At 47.3% G+C, this 12028-nt stretch overlaps 2 protein-coding genes and 1 long non-coding RNA gene across 3 annotated transcripts in view; 1 reads left to right on the forward strand and 2 right to left on the reverse strand.

The window, feature by feature from the left end:
* The window catches only part of LOC149336723 (UPAR/Ly6 domain-containing protein bou-like), a 126493-nt gene that overhangs the window by 79717 nt on the left and 34748 nt on the right, over nucleotides 1-12028 (reverse strand). The gene's annotated exons all lie outside the window — the stretch shown is intronic.
* Nucleotides 4682-6828, forward strand: LOC149336724 (uncharacterized). Its single transcript, XM_089553619.1, has 5 exons — nucleotides 4682-4921; nucleotides 5019-5169; nucleotides 5924-5995; nucleotides 6364-6563; nucleotides 6748-6828. The coding sequence occupies exons 1-5, from the start codon at nucleotides 4682-4684 to the stop codon at nucleotides 6826-6828; spliced, it is 744 nt and encodes a 247-aa protein (XP_089409745.1).
* On the reverse strand, nucleotides 7095-9505 carry LOC149336725 (uncharacterized). Its single transcript, XR_016284580.1, has 3 exons — nucleotides 9278-9505; nucleotides 8151-8706; nucleotides 7095-7908 (listed from the first exon to the last, which is right to left on the reverse strand). It is a non-coding gene; the product is annotated as an uncharacterized LOC149336725 (long non-coding RNA).

Here is a 12028-nt window from a genome sequence, read left to right on the forward strand (position 1 = left end):
TCGCAGCAGTGCATAGCTCCCAGTGCGTACAGATTGTTCGCCTTCGAGCCGTGTTGCTTTCCTTCCGGCGCCTCAGAGATAACGACTCTATTGCGATAAAGGAATACACGGTAATGCTGGCCCCAACGCACACCATCTGCTGCAGTGGCGGCATCTGGTGCGCAGGGCCGCAAGCAGATTTTAATTGAGGGTGGCGGATGGGTAGCTCACGCACTTATCGCCCGCCTCCTTTATCGCTCTTGCCTCAATTATTTCGCGTTTTCGTCTGTTTTTTTCCGTGGCGATCACTTGGCATTTATTGAAGAGTGGACGACAACCGCATTCCAGGCAGTGTTGTGCGAGGGAGCTGCTCCAAGGGGCTGTACCGCGATGGTTCCTTTCTATGCTCTCGAGTAGCCGGCGGTGTTCCCTCAAGCGGTCGTTAATACACCGGCTTGTTTGACCGATGTAACACTTGCCCTGGCCACAAGTGAAGTATATTTTGTAAACAACGTCTGTTTTGCAGCTTACAAAATTTAGCTTATGGTTTGTAGGGCACATGTTCCGACGATACGGCATTCTGGCGAATCGCGGCTTTGATATTGTATATGTATATAAACAACTATCATCCTGAATTTAGAGACAAGTCGGTTTTTTGCTCTCTCCAACGAAGCGAGCAACGGATTCGTCGTGTGTGTTCATGGGCCCTGCGCCAACGAGTCGGCAGTTACTGGTAGAGCACTGCACGGGCCTCAATCTGAGGCCCGAGCCCGGCCCGGGCCCGAGACCTGAAGCCCGAGCCCGGCCCAGGCCCGCGGCTTCAAGCCCGGGCCCGGCCCGGGCCCGCTAAATTATCGCTCTAGCGAGCCCGGCCCGGCCCGTGAAACCCGGAGTGAAGCCCATCCCGGGCCCGTCCAGCCCCTTTCACAGTAACGCATGAGGTATACTGCTCACTCTGAGCAAGTAGACTGCTACTAGACCGATAAGAAACTGCCCGACAAAGGTTCTGAAACCAGTTTGGCTTGCAGAAAGTTGGTTCTTTTTAACCCAGAAGGAAGTGATTAAGAGTACCACGATAATGGAGCAGCCCCAGTGGAATATTTTTCGGCTTTTGTTCATCGAGGGTCAGTGCTCGCCAGGCCCGTCTTTTGGACAGTGATCTCGTGTAGGTGCGCAAAGATAAACTCGGAAGTTCCGAGAGCCAACTAAAAAGGGCTGCATACATGCGTAATAGACTACTTTGCATTCCCCATGATTTTAATGTTATATTTGGCCGCCCGCAAAGTATAAACATTAAAGCTGCCTAGCGAGCAGTGGGATGGTATTTTTTTAGTGAACGCGATCTCACAGGAAGAACTCATAGCCCAACTGGTCGCCTTTCAGCAGAAACGAAAAGCTAAAAGGCTTGAGTATTTCACGGTGTGTGTTTGAAGACTATAAGAATTCTAAACTAATATGTTCTTCCCGAATGCATTTCTAATAGTGTATAGGTATGTTTTGGGATGACGAACGATCAATGGCCAATTAAGGCCGGTTGAATTTTTTTCTTACTGCACCTCGACCTGGAAATAAGGAAATAAGTAAGACAATGAGTAAAGCTTAGTTTTTTTCTCAGCGCGTACTATAACTCATAGGTCTTCCGTGTCGCTGCTTCAATGCGGCATTTGTGTACTTCACTCTGCAATAGTGAATGAAAAGTCGTACACCAGCCATTTCTGTACGGACCCTAGCCCGGCGCGGGCCCGCAGCTTTAAGCCCGGGCCCGGCCCGCGGGCCGGGACGGGCCCGGGCTTTCGGGATGGCCCGAGCCCGTGCAGTGCACTAGTTACTGGTGCTGCTGTTGCCGCCGAAGAGAATGGCGCTTGCGGATTGTTATTGAGCTACAGAGCCTAATGAGATTGTAAACAATGTTGTCTGGGTTCCAAATTCTTGCAGAGATTATATAAAAAGTTGCCCCCCAAACACCGGATTCGAACCTCACACCTCCACGACCGCAGCTGGCGGCCGTAACCGCTAAGCCACGACTTTTTTTTTTTCTTTATTGCCTGGCTTTGACATTACACAACAAAATGGCGGGACACAATGAACACTTGGTGTTGATATAGTCAGCCTGCCAGGGGCTGGCTTCGTCACATTAAAATTCCTTTAGGGCCATCAAAGGCTCCACCCTTGACAGCCACTCGGGAGCCTCGCCAACAGATTTGACACTCTCAACAAACCGGTGCACAGTTTCACGAAAATAAATTCGTGCTGGCCTCGCGTCGGGATCACAGTAATATCCTGCCATTCTCGCGCGCCAAATACTGTGGAGGCCCAGTAACATTATCAGATCGAAAGGTACTCCGTCCTCGTTTTCAATGGGCAGATACCGTATTCCATGGGGCTGAAGTGGAAATTGTTTCTTTATAGTCCTTTGAAGTACGTCCCAAAAGTAAACCCCTTCCCAACAATACAGAAAAACGTGATCTATCGTTTCTGGTTGCTTGCAGATAAGGCAGTGATGACCCCACGGAAGAAATAAGCCCTTATCCTGTAAAAACATTTTGACTGATAACGTTCCTGTGTGCAACTTGAAAAAAAAAGTTTTAACCCCTGGGTCGACGTGCATTCCCTTTACCCTCTTTAACACATTCCTTCCAGGGCCTCCACTGTACAAGGCCCTATACATGGGTTCCGGCAAGACAACTTCACATAAATCCTTATACAATTTTTTCTTGTTCACTGTAGATAAATATTCGTTGGAAAACCTCGTTGAGAGAAATCGGACACTTGCGACAACTTCTCTGAAGTACCCAAAAATTCCGCCCGATAGGGTTTCGGTTGCAACAACAAAGTCAGGCAGCGCGCGCCCCAGCCTTACTTGGCACACGGTGCGCAAAAACGGATCACTGACATCACGCAGAAACATAAATCTGTTAACAATCTGCCTCAAGAAAAGGTGTCCCAGACCCACTCCACCATCCTTCACTTTTCTACGCTAAGCCACGACGGAATGCGATAAGGTCACTTATATTAAAGGTGCACTGAAGAGGATTCTGAACATGTCTTTTTGCCGCGGGAACTCGATCCACACGTTTCTAGCATTCTTAGAAACAGTGACTTATTGCCCTGTGTGGCCGATTTCCCCAATTAAAACGAATTAACGTCCGGCTCCCGCCTTTTTTTTTGAATTCAGCCTCGTACGGTGGGCGGAGTCGACCAACGCGTGGAGCGCCTTTCACCCTGTCCCATGGACGCTTTGCTTTCGCTTTATTTTGTTTTTTAGGTTTCCATGAATAAATAGTTTCATTCGCAGATAAAATAGCCGCAAAATAAGCCCGAATAAATAACAATACGCGCGGACTATTTGCTACTACGGACTACTACGTATTACTCCGCGCCAATGGCAGAGCGGCAAGCCGCCACGGGACTGGGTGAAAGGCGCTCCACGCGTTGGTCGACTCCGCCCACCGTACGAGGCAGAATTAAAAAAAAAAAAGGCGGGAGCCGGACGTAAATTTGATTTAATTTGGGAAATCGGCCACACAGGGCAGTAAGTCGCCGTTTCTAAGAATGCTGGGGACGTGTAGATCGAATTCCCGCGGCAAAAAGACAAGTTCAGATTCCTCTTCAGTGCACCTTTAATGCCTATAACGGTGGTAGCATATTCGAAACGCTTATGGAACGATCAAGTGCCAATCCTGCAAAGCATATTTGCACACGAGCTGCGTAAACGGCTCTGAACGACTAAGGGCCGGTCATCTCTGTCTATCCACGCGTTGCCCGTACCGCAACGTGTACTTTGCGAAAGGGGCATAACGCACGCCAGATTCAAAAGCTATCCGATTTCTTTCAGAACACGGAAATAACCTTAGAGACACCTTGGCCCCTTAAACAGTTTCAATGCTGAGGAAACCATTGATTTACATCGACAGATATCAATCTAGATCTTTTCAACCAGCATATATTTTGGCGCACTTATGCGCGGACTTAACAATGCCCGTTAAATTGCATCTGAATATCGCAAAGTGCAGAGTGCGCCAACAATGTGAGAGCACATGTCACGTGCTGGCGTAGGTTGAGAGAAAAACAATGTGCTTTCGCCACAGTGAACCCTTTATTATCAGCACCAAGGCTTGTCCAAAAAATGACGGGGACCGGTTTCTGTAGTCTCTTCGTTGTCCTTTCGCAGCAGTGCATAGCTCCCGGTGCGTACACATTCTTCGCCTTCGAGCCGTATTGCTTTCCTTCCGGCGCCTCACAGATAACGACTCTATTGCGATAAAGGAATACAAGGTAATGCTGGCCCCAACGCACACCATCTGCTGCAGTGGCGGCATCTGGTGCGCAGGGCCGCAAGCAGATTTTAATTGAGGGCGGTGGATGGGTAGCTCACGCACGTATCGCCCGCCTCCTTTTTTTTTTTTTTTATGGGGTTTAACGTCCCAAAGCGACTGAGGCTATAGCCGCGTTTACATGAATGCGACAAGAGCGCATCGTATTAACTTTCTGGCGTATCGCACTCATGTAAACCGGCATAACGCGCCAGGAAAGCGCATCGCATCAATCCGCCAGTCGGGGGTAGATCGAAAGAGACCAGTCGACTTGCGCGGTGCATGTAAACAGAGCGGCGCATCGTATTGTGAATGATGGGAAGGCGCGCCAAATTTCACTTCCGGTGAGATCCGGCCCGCGCGCAGACGGTGTACAGACGGCACGCAGGATGTCGGCGGACGGAAACAACGCGCCGTGCGCTGCACGTGTACTCTTCTCTCGCGAGGAAACGTCGTCATTTCTCGCAATCATCAGCGAGATCGACATTGGTCGTCTCCTTGATTCAAGGCGGCAGCGCAATCAAGCACATTTTCAACTCATACAACAGAAAATGCAAGATTTGGGCTACCACTGGACCTGGCAGCAGCTTCGCACTCATTGGAAAAATCTTAAAGCGAAGTATACCAAGGTATGTCTCTGGATATTAGTCACGTTCACCCGTTTCATAAGCGATTTGTGCTTGTCTCGTAGTTCTGCTTTAAGAATGGCTCGTTTGTTTACCGCAGGAAAGAGAGCTACAGAAGCTTAGTGGTGCGGCACCGTCCAAGTGGCAATGGTTTGAAATGATGAGCGCCATCCTGTCTCACCGCCCGATGGTTGAAGCCCAAACATATGGCATCGATAGTAACGCAACCGGCGATGACGACAGCATTGCAGGTGGAGTCCTGAAATGCCCGCTTTTTGCGTCTGCATGCACCGGTAGTCGCTGTACGTGCACATATGAAATGTCAGCAGTTTATGAGTTTATGCAGCGATGCGAGTGTGTTTACGGGCTTCGCATATGATTGCCGGGGAAAGTTTAAAATGTGGGACTCGGCGATAGCTTAGGTTCGGTGGCTGTAAGAAAAGAACTCGGTTAGAATTGGGTACTTTAAAATGTCACTCCTTTGCAGCGCAAATTTTGCTGAGGCAGTTATGATGGCTATGTACGAGCCTTGCTGTATTTTTAATAAACAGTACTCGCTCAGTTTGAGATATACCGCGCCAGCGCGTATCAAAGCCATCGCGCGGCCTAGGGCGTTGAACTTGTGCTGGGAGTCGCTCCATACACGTTGCATGCCGCGGTAGGCAGAAACCGATCGGCAGCCGCATAACGTGGCCTTGTAGAGTACTCATGTATCCCAGGCGAAGCCAAATATTTCCCACGCTCGCCGAGAGCAGACGTACGGTCTGGCCCCTCCGCCGGGCACGGAATGCGCGGTATCGGTTGGCGTAAGAGGGACGGCGCCTGAGCGATGCTGCGAATAAGACAGAACGTATTTCCTTACATACATTTAGAAATGCCAATGTAATTACGTTTTATTTACTTACCTGAATAGAATATTGCACCAGGTAGTATTTTACTGCTTTATCTGATTCACAATGCGTAGCATACGAACACGCGCCTTTATTTATTGTTGTTCAACTACAGACACAAGCGACGCAGATGATGATACGATGTCACCTGAGGGCAGTTCGCAATTCTCTGCAAGCACTTCACAGTGTAAGTAAAAACTTGACTCTCATTTAACACTTGCACGTTCTTTTTTCCGTTTAAGTACTACGTGCTAGGGGCAAATATGCGCGAATAGCTGCAGTACATAGCTTTTATGCGCTCTGAATTTACTTTGCGCAAAACCTCTTTTAGGGAAGTCAAGAATGACAAATATTTGCATATAATTGCGGTGGATAACAACTGAGATGCCTATTTCATGCGTCGTCAGGTGAAATAAAAGATAAAAAAAATGTGATACGCAGGAGGCTCTCAACAGCATCAGACTACATGACATTCTTTGAAACAAATTCGTCCATTCTAGAGTTGAAATAATGGTGGCACTTGTACTCTTTGCCCTTTTTCTCGATTCCTTGCAGCGAATGGTGACAGCAGCTCTGCACCACCACCAAAGCGGATAAGGCGCAGCAGGAATTCGGAGCTTGCCGACCTCCTAAAGGAGCAACATAAACAAAATGGCGAGCTCATGATAGAACAAACGAGGCTTATTTTTGAGCAACAAAAGAGGCTGCTTGAGGAAGAGAACAGAAACTTCAAGGAGACAATGGCCCAAATTACGGCCTCTTTATTTTCAAGCACACAGGCCTTAGTAACGCAAATAATGGCCCAGCCTGTCCATGCTTTAGGCCAGCCAATGTTTCACCAATCACCTGCACAACTGTTTGGCCAGCCAGCACAGGTTTTCCAGCACCCTGTACAAGCATTTGGGCCTATTTCTAATGTTCTGGCATCCCCAACACCAGCAACCCCCCAGGACGAGCAAAGCCACGGCCCTAGTCAATGCAGGCAGTGAGAACCCTGTACACCGGATATGCATTCGTTGACTGCGTGATTTACCTCTACTCACTTTTTGTTCTCGTGTTGTGTGATTTATCTGCACTTGCGTTCAAAGTCTGAAAATCAGTTACAAACACTGTTTAAAGTATTACGTTGCATATAATGTCATTCAAATTTATAGTGAAATTCGTATTCCTGTAAATGTTTCGAATTAAACTCGTGTTACGTCCCACTACTGTAATGGCCCCACAGCCAACCGCATTTGCAAATACTAATTACACCATATGCACATGCCTAACGGTATAATAAATTGCTTGTGGTGTGTATCAGCTGAGTACTATTTTATCATGTACAGCAAGTCATGCTACCTTCTCTGCGGGCACTCACAATGGCCAAGACGCATAAGTTCAGTTCTGCAGTTAAAGCAGAATTTTGGGTGACACATTTTCTTTTCTAAGCGTAATATCAGTTATTTGAGGGGAACTTAGAAGGAGACAGCGTCAGTGGCTCTCCCGTATGCATCCTCGGAAGTCACACTGCTTTTACATTTCACTGAGATCTGTTTTGTTCACCATGAAGACGAACGTAGGGGGAAGTTCTGTGCCAGTAAATCGCAAAGAAAGTCTCGTACTCCACTAGCAGAACTGCCTTGCCGAGGACGTGTTGGTGGTTGGGGAAATATGTTGCATTCCCAGTCTCTCACATCCGCTAACCAAATGTCTGGAACTGTCTCTGCCCTCTCCTCACAAAAATTGTGTAGGATGCATACTGCTGTGACGACAGTAGGCATAAACTTGTAGTTGATGTCAGCACGCTTAAGCGCCACACGCCATCGTCCCTTCAGTCTCCCAAAAGCATGCTCCACCACGTTGCGGCCGGAGCTGTGGTAGACATTAAAGGACTCCTGCTCTTTTGTGAGTCTTCCTTGTGAAGATGTATAACCTTTCAATATCCACGGAAGCGACGGATATGCGGGATCACCCAACAGCATAAAAGGGATTGCGTGTCCGTGGAAAACCTTCTCCCCTTTCGGCAGCAGCTCATCACTTCTCCTGTACACATTCGATATCCTCAGCACTGTAGCGTCATGGCCACTTCCAGGCACATTGCACGTGACGCTCCTGAATCTGCAAAGCAAACGTACAGCAATTGGGACACTGTGAACATTTTAATGATCATAAGTCTTTCATTATAAGCTTGCAAACTTCACAAAGATAAAATTAAGACGCTTAACGGAGCTTAATCTTGCAAAAGCAATAATACTGCCAAGCAAAAGGCGCAACAGGAAATAATTAGCAGCGTACATTAAAGGAATGCTTTCAAAATAACTATAAAAGCATCTTCGAACGAATGACAAAATGAAACTTACCGGCCCTTGTCATCCACTATGCCTTGCACATTATAGGACGTCCACATTTTTCGGTTGACGAAATCCCGATAGCCGTGTTTGGGCGCTACGATAGGTATGTGGGTACAGTCAATGGCCCCAAATATCTGTGGCAGGTGACATTTACTTTCAAAATTTTGAGCTATGGATGCAGCTTCTTCTTCAGTGGGCAACACTATAAATTTCTGCATGTAATGTTTCACCAACGTACGGCACAAAGCGTACACATAATTTTTTACCGTGCTCTTGTGCACACCAAACTGATTAGCCACTACCCTGTACTCGCAACAACTTGCTAGCTTATAAAGGGCGATGGCCACTCTCTTTTCTAACGGTACAGGCGCCCTGACGCAGTCCGCTTCGGGTGACATATAAGGGGCCACTAATGCTACAAGCTCGAGGAATGATGCACGTGTCATTCTGAAATTTTCTTTCCAGTCGTCGTCTGTAAACTCTGTTTTCACAATTCTGCTCCACCAGTCGTCAGACCGTGTTTTCATCCAAAGCGTTCGTCTTTTCCGTTCATTGCTGAATACATCTGAAAAGAAAAAAGTTCGAACAATAATATCGTATGCCATAATTATGAAACGTCAACAAAACAGCAATGTAGAAGAAGAAGAGGTAACTGTTTTCATTTTTATCGATGTCAGCAGTGCTGTGCGTGCGCTGTATGTGTTCACTATTTTGTTTGGTTTAGGTGCATTCAGTTTTGTCCGTGGGTAGCTGCAAGGCCACATAACCCTGCCGCCTAAACAACTTCTTTAGATAGCAGGCAGCAAGACCCATGAAACACAAATTTTGAGCATGTGTTAGTTCAGAAGAACGTCAATCTGGGCTAGATGGTGCATTGTTTGAGACAGAAATGGTAATATCGCTACAGCAAGACGTAGCGCATGACCTGTGTCAGTCCTGTGTCGGTCTTTCTTGGGTATACGTACGTCTTTCTGTAGCGCTATTACCATTTTTGTCTCAAATATGTTAGTTCGATGCTGCGAGCTGCCGCTCTTAGAGAAATCATTTTTTGAAGCCAGTACTGAGCTTTCTTCGCACCGCCGGGCATTATTCGAGCGCTTTGTACACGCTTGTCCACACCTGCACTATATTCTTACCTTGTTTTAGGATCCATTCGTTGGCGGTCCACCTTGCAGCAAGTCCGGTAGCGCGCAAGAGCGCTTCGTTGCAAGCGGCCTGTATCCGACGGCGCCGCTGTAGATGTTGTACGTAGGCCATGGTATACAGCAGGACGTGAGCATTAGTCCACGCTGATAAAATAATAACAACGGCTAAACGAAATGCTGCCGTGGGATGCATGCCGCAAGTATCGCATGAGAGAAAGACGCGCCGTACTGTTGAGCCGCTGAGCGGGAAGCCGAGAACACAACCGGAAAGCGAGTGCATCCGAATACATCCGATGGGAGACCTCTTCCGCTCTCACTCTCAAATCTGACACTGAGTGGCGCCACCGACATGACGCGGTACATATAAACGGTGGCGCATCGTATTATTGAGATTCGCTAAGAAATGCGATGCGCTACTGTCGCATTCATGTAAACGCGGCTTATGAGAGACGCCGTAGTGAAGTTCTCCGGAAATTTCGACCACCTGGGGTTCTTTAACGTGCACTGACATCGCACAGTACACGGGCCTCTAGAATTTCTCCTCCAAAGAAATTCCAGCCGCCGCGGCCGGGATCGAACCCGCGTCTTTCGGGTCAGCAGCCGAGCACCATAGCCACTGAGCCACCGCGGCGGCTGACCCGCCTCCTTTATCGCTCTTGCCTCAATTATTTCGCGTTTTCGTCTGTTTTTTTCCGTGGCGATCACTTCGCATTTATTGAAGAGTGGACGACAACCGCATTCCAGGCAGTGTTGTGCGAGGGAGCTGCTCCAAGGGGCTGTACTGCGATGGTGCCTTTCTATGCTCTCGAGTAGCCGGCGGTGTTCCCTCAAGCGGTCGTTAATACACCGGCTTGTTTGACCGATGTAACACTTGCCCTGGCCACAAGTGAAGTATATTTTGTAAACAACGTCTGTTTTGCAGCTTACAAAATTTCGCTTATGATTTGTAGGGCACATGTTCCGACGAGACGGCATTCTGGCGAATCGCGGCTTTGATATTGTATATGTGTATAAACAACTATCATCCTGAATTTAGAGACAAGTCGGTTTTTTCTCTCTCCAACGAAGCGTGCAAAGGATTCGTCGTGTGTGTTCATGGGCCCTGCGCCTACGAGTCGGCAGTTACTGGTGCTGCGGTTGCCGCCGAAGAGAATGGCGCTTGCGGAGTGTTTTTGAGCTACAGAGACTAAGGAGATTGTAAACAATGTTGTCTTGGTTCCAAATTCTTGCAGAGATTAAATAAAAAAAGTCGCCCACCAAACACCGGATTCGAACCTCACACCTCCACGACCGCAGCTGGCGGCCGTAACCGCTAAGCCACGGCTGAATTTTTTTTTTCTTTCATGGTATTTATTTACATGGTTTTGTATACAAAGCATATATATACATATGTGTGTGTGCATATACACACACAAAAACAACTATTTACAGAGCACCTAGGTAGGCGCTAGGTGGCAGAAACATAATAGTAACATATTATAACTAAAAGGCCGGTAAAGATATACAGCGCATCAGGAGAGGAAACCAATCCGGTACAAAGTCCGATTTTTTGTAAATGTCCGTTACCTGCAGCAACATTCGGCTAAAGTGAATTCTGGGCGAAACAACAGGTTCAACGTTGCGATCTTGCATGCGTGTTTTCCAAAGACTATGAAGTCCAATCAGAAGAATCATATCATAAGGATTCGAGTCAGGTTGGGAAACAACAAGGTAGCGCACACTGTAGGAATTTAGGAGAAAATCTTTCTGTAGCGTCCTTTGCAACACATCCCAAAACAAAATCGCGTCTTTGATGTCTATAAAACAATGTTCAATTGTTTCAGGCACATTGCACAAGCGACAGTTTACAGAAGACACAAAAATGTTTTTCCTATCGAGCCACGTCTTGACAGGTAGAGTTTCAGTGTGTAATTTATAGAAAAATGTTTTGGTGCAAGGAGAAATTGGCATTTTACGCACTCGCTTTAAAACATCATGACCCATGAGCCCAACGTAGACGGAACGATACAGTGGGGGCGGGAAGAGCATGGATATCAAATCCCTGTACAGATTTTTGCGCGAAACAGAATATAAGTACTCATTTGAAAACCGAACTGTCAAAAAACGCACGGAGGCATAAACTTCCTGCATAAAGCCTAGTAAACGGGGTCGTTCAGTAAAATTGGAAGAAACTACTAAGTTCGGAAGTAAAGTCATGAAGTTAACCTGCAAGAATGCTCTAATAATCGGAAGGGAACAAGCACGAAAAAAGAAGAAACGGGCAACCAACTGTCTCACATACAGGTGTTCTAGGCCCAGGCCTCCTGCGCAAACAGGCCTGAAAAGGTTATCACGCCGCATGGGCTCAAATTTGGAGGACCAAATAAACGTCGCAAATATACGATGGAAACGCTGTATGTAATGTCTGGCGCAGTGAAGGACCTGGAGTACGTAATAAATTCTTGTTGCCAGAAAGGTGTTGCAAGCCTGGGCTCGACCAAAAATTGAGAGGCGATGCGGTACAAATGTCTGAGCATAACGCTCAACAGCCGGAACTCGATCTCTCCAGTAATGGGCACTGGATTTGTAGGCATGAAGTGGAACGCCAAGATATTTAGGAGGCACACAAGACCATTCTATGCCAGCGTACAGAGGTGGAGTTGTGCCCCATGAACCAAACCATAGGCCAGAACTTTTGGAGCGATTCATTTGAGCACCAGAAACGATGCCGAATTGATCTATTGTGGACAACACATTATCAAT

This window comes from Amblyomma mixtum, chromosome 7 (assembly GCF_055824585.1).
Source record: "Amblyomma mixtum isolate Tamu chromosome 7, ASM5582458v1, whole genome shotgun sequence".
Lineage (NCBI taxonomy): Eukaryota > Metazoa > Arthropoda > Arachnida > Ixodida > Ixodidae > Amblyomma > Amblyomma mixtum.

Excerpts from the sequence above, each read along its gene's own strand:
- LOC149336724 (XM_089553619.1), top strand. The coding sequence starts at position 4,682 with ATGTCGGCGGACGGAAACAACGCGCCGTGCGCTGCACGTGTACTCTTC. Across the intron at positions 4,922-5,018 it reads TTAAAGCGAAGTATACCAAG|GAAAGAGAGCTACAGAAGCT; the intron begins GTATGTCTCTGG and ends TGTTTACCGCAG. Across the intron at positions 5,996-6,363 it reads CTCTGCAAGCACTTCACAGT|CGAATGGTGACAGCAGCTCT; the intron begins GTAAGTAAAAAC and ends GATTCCTTGCAG.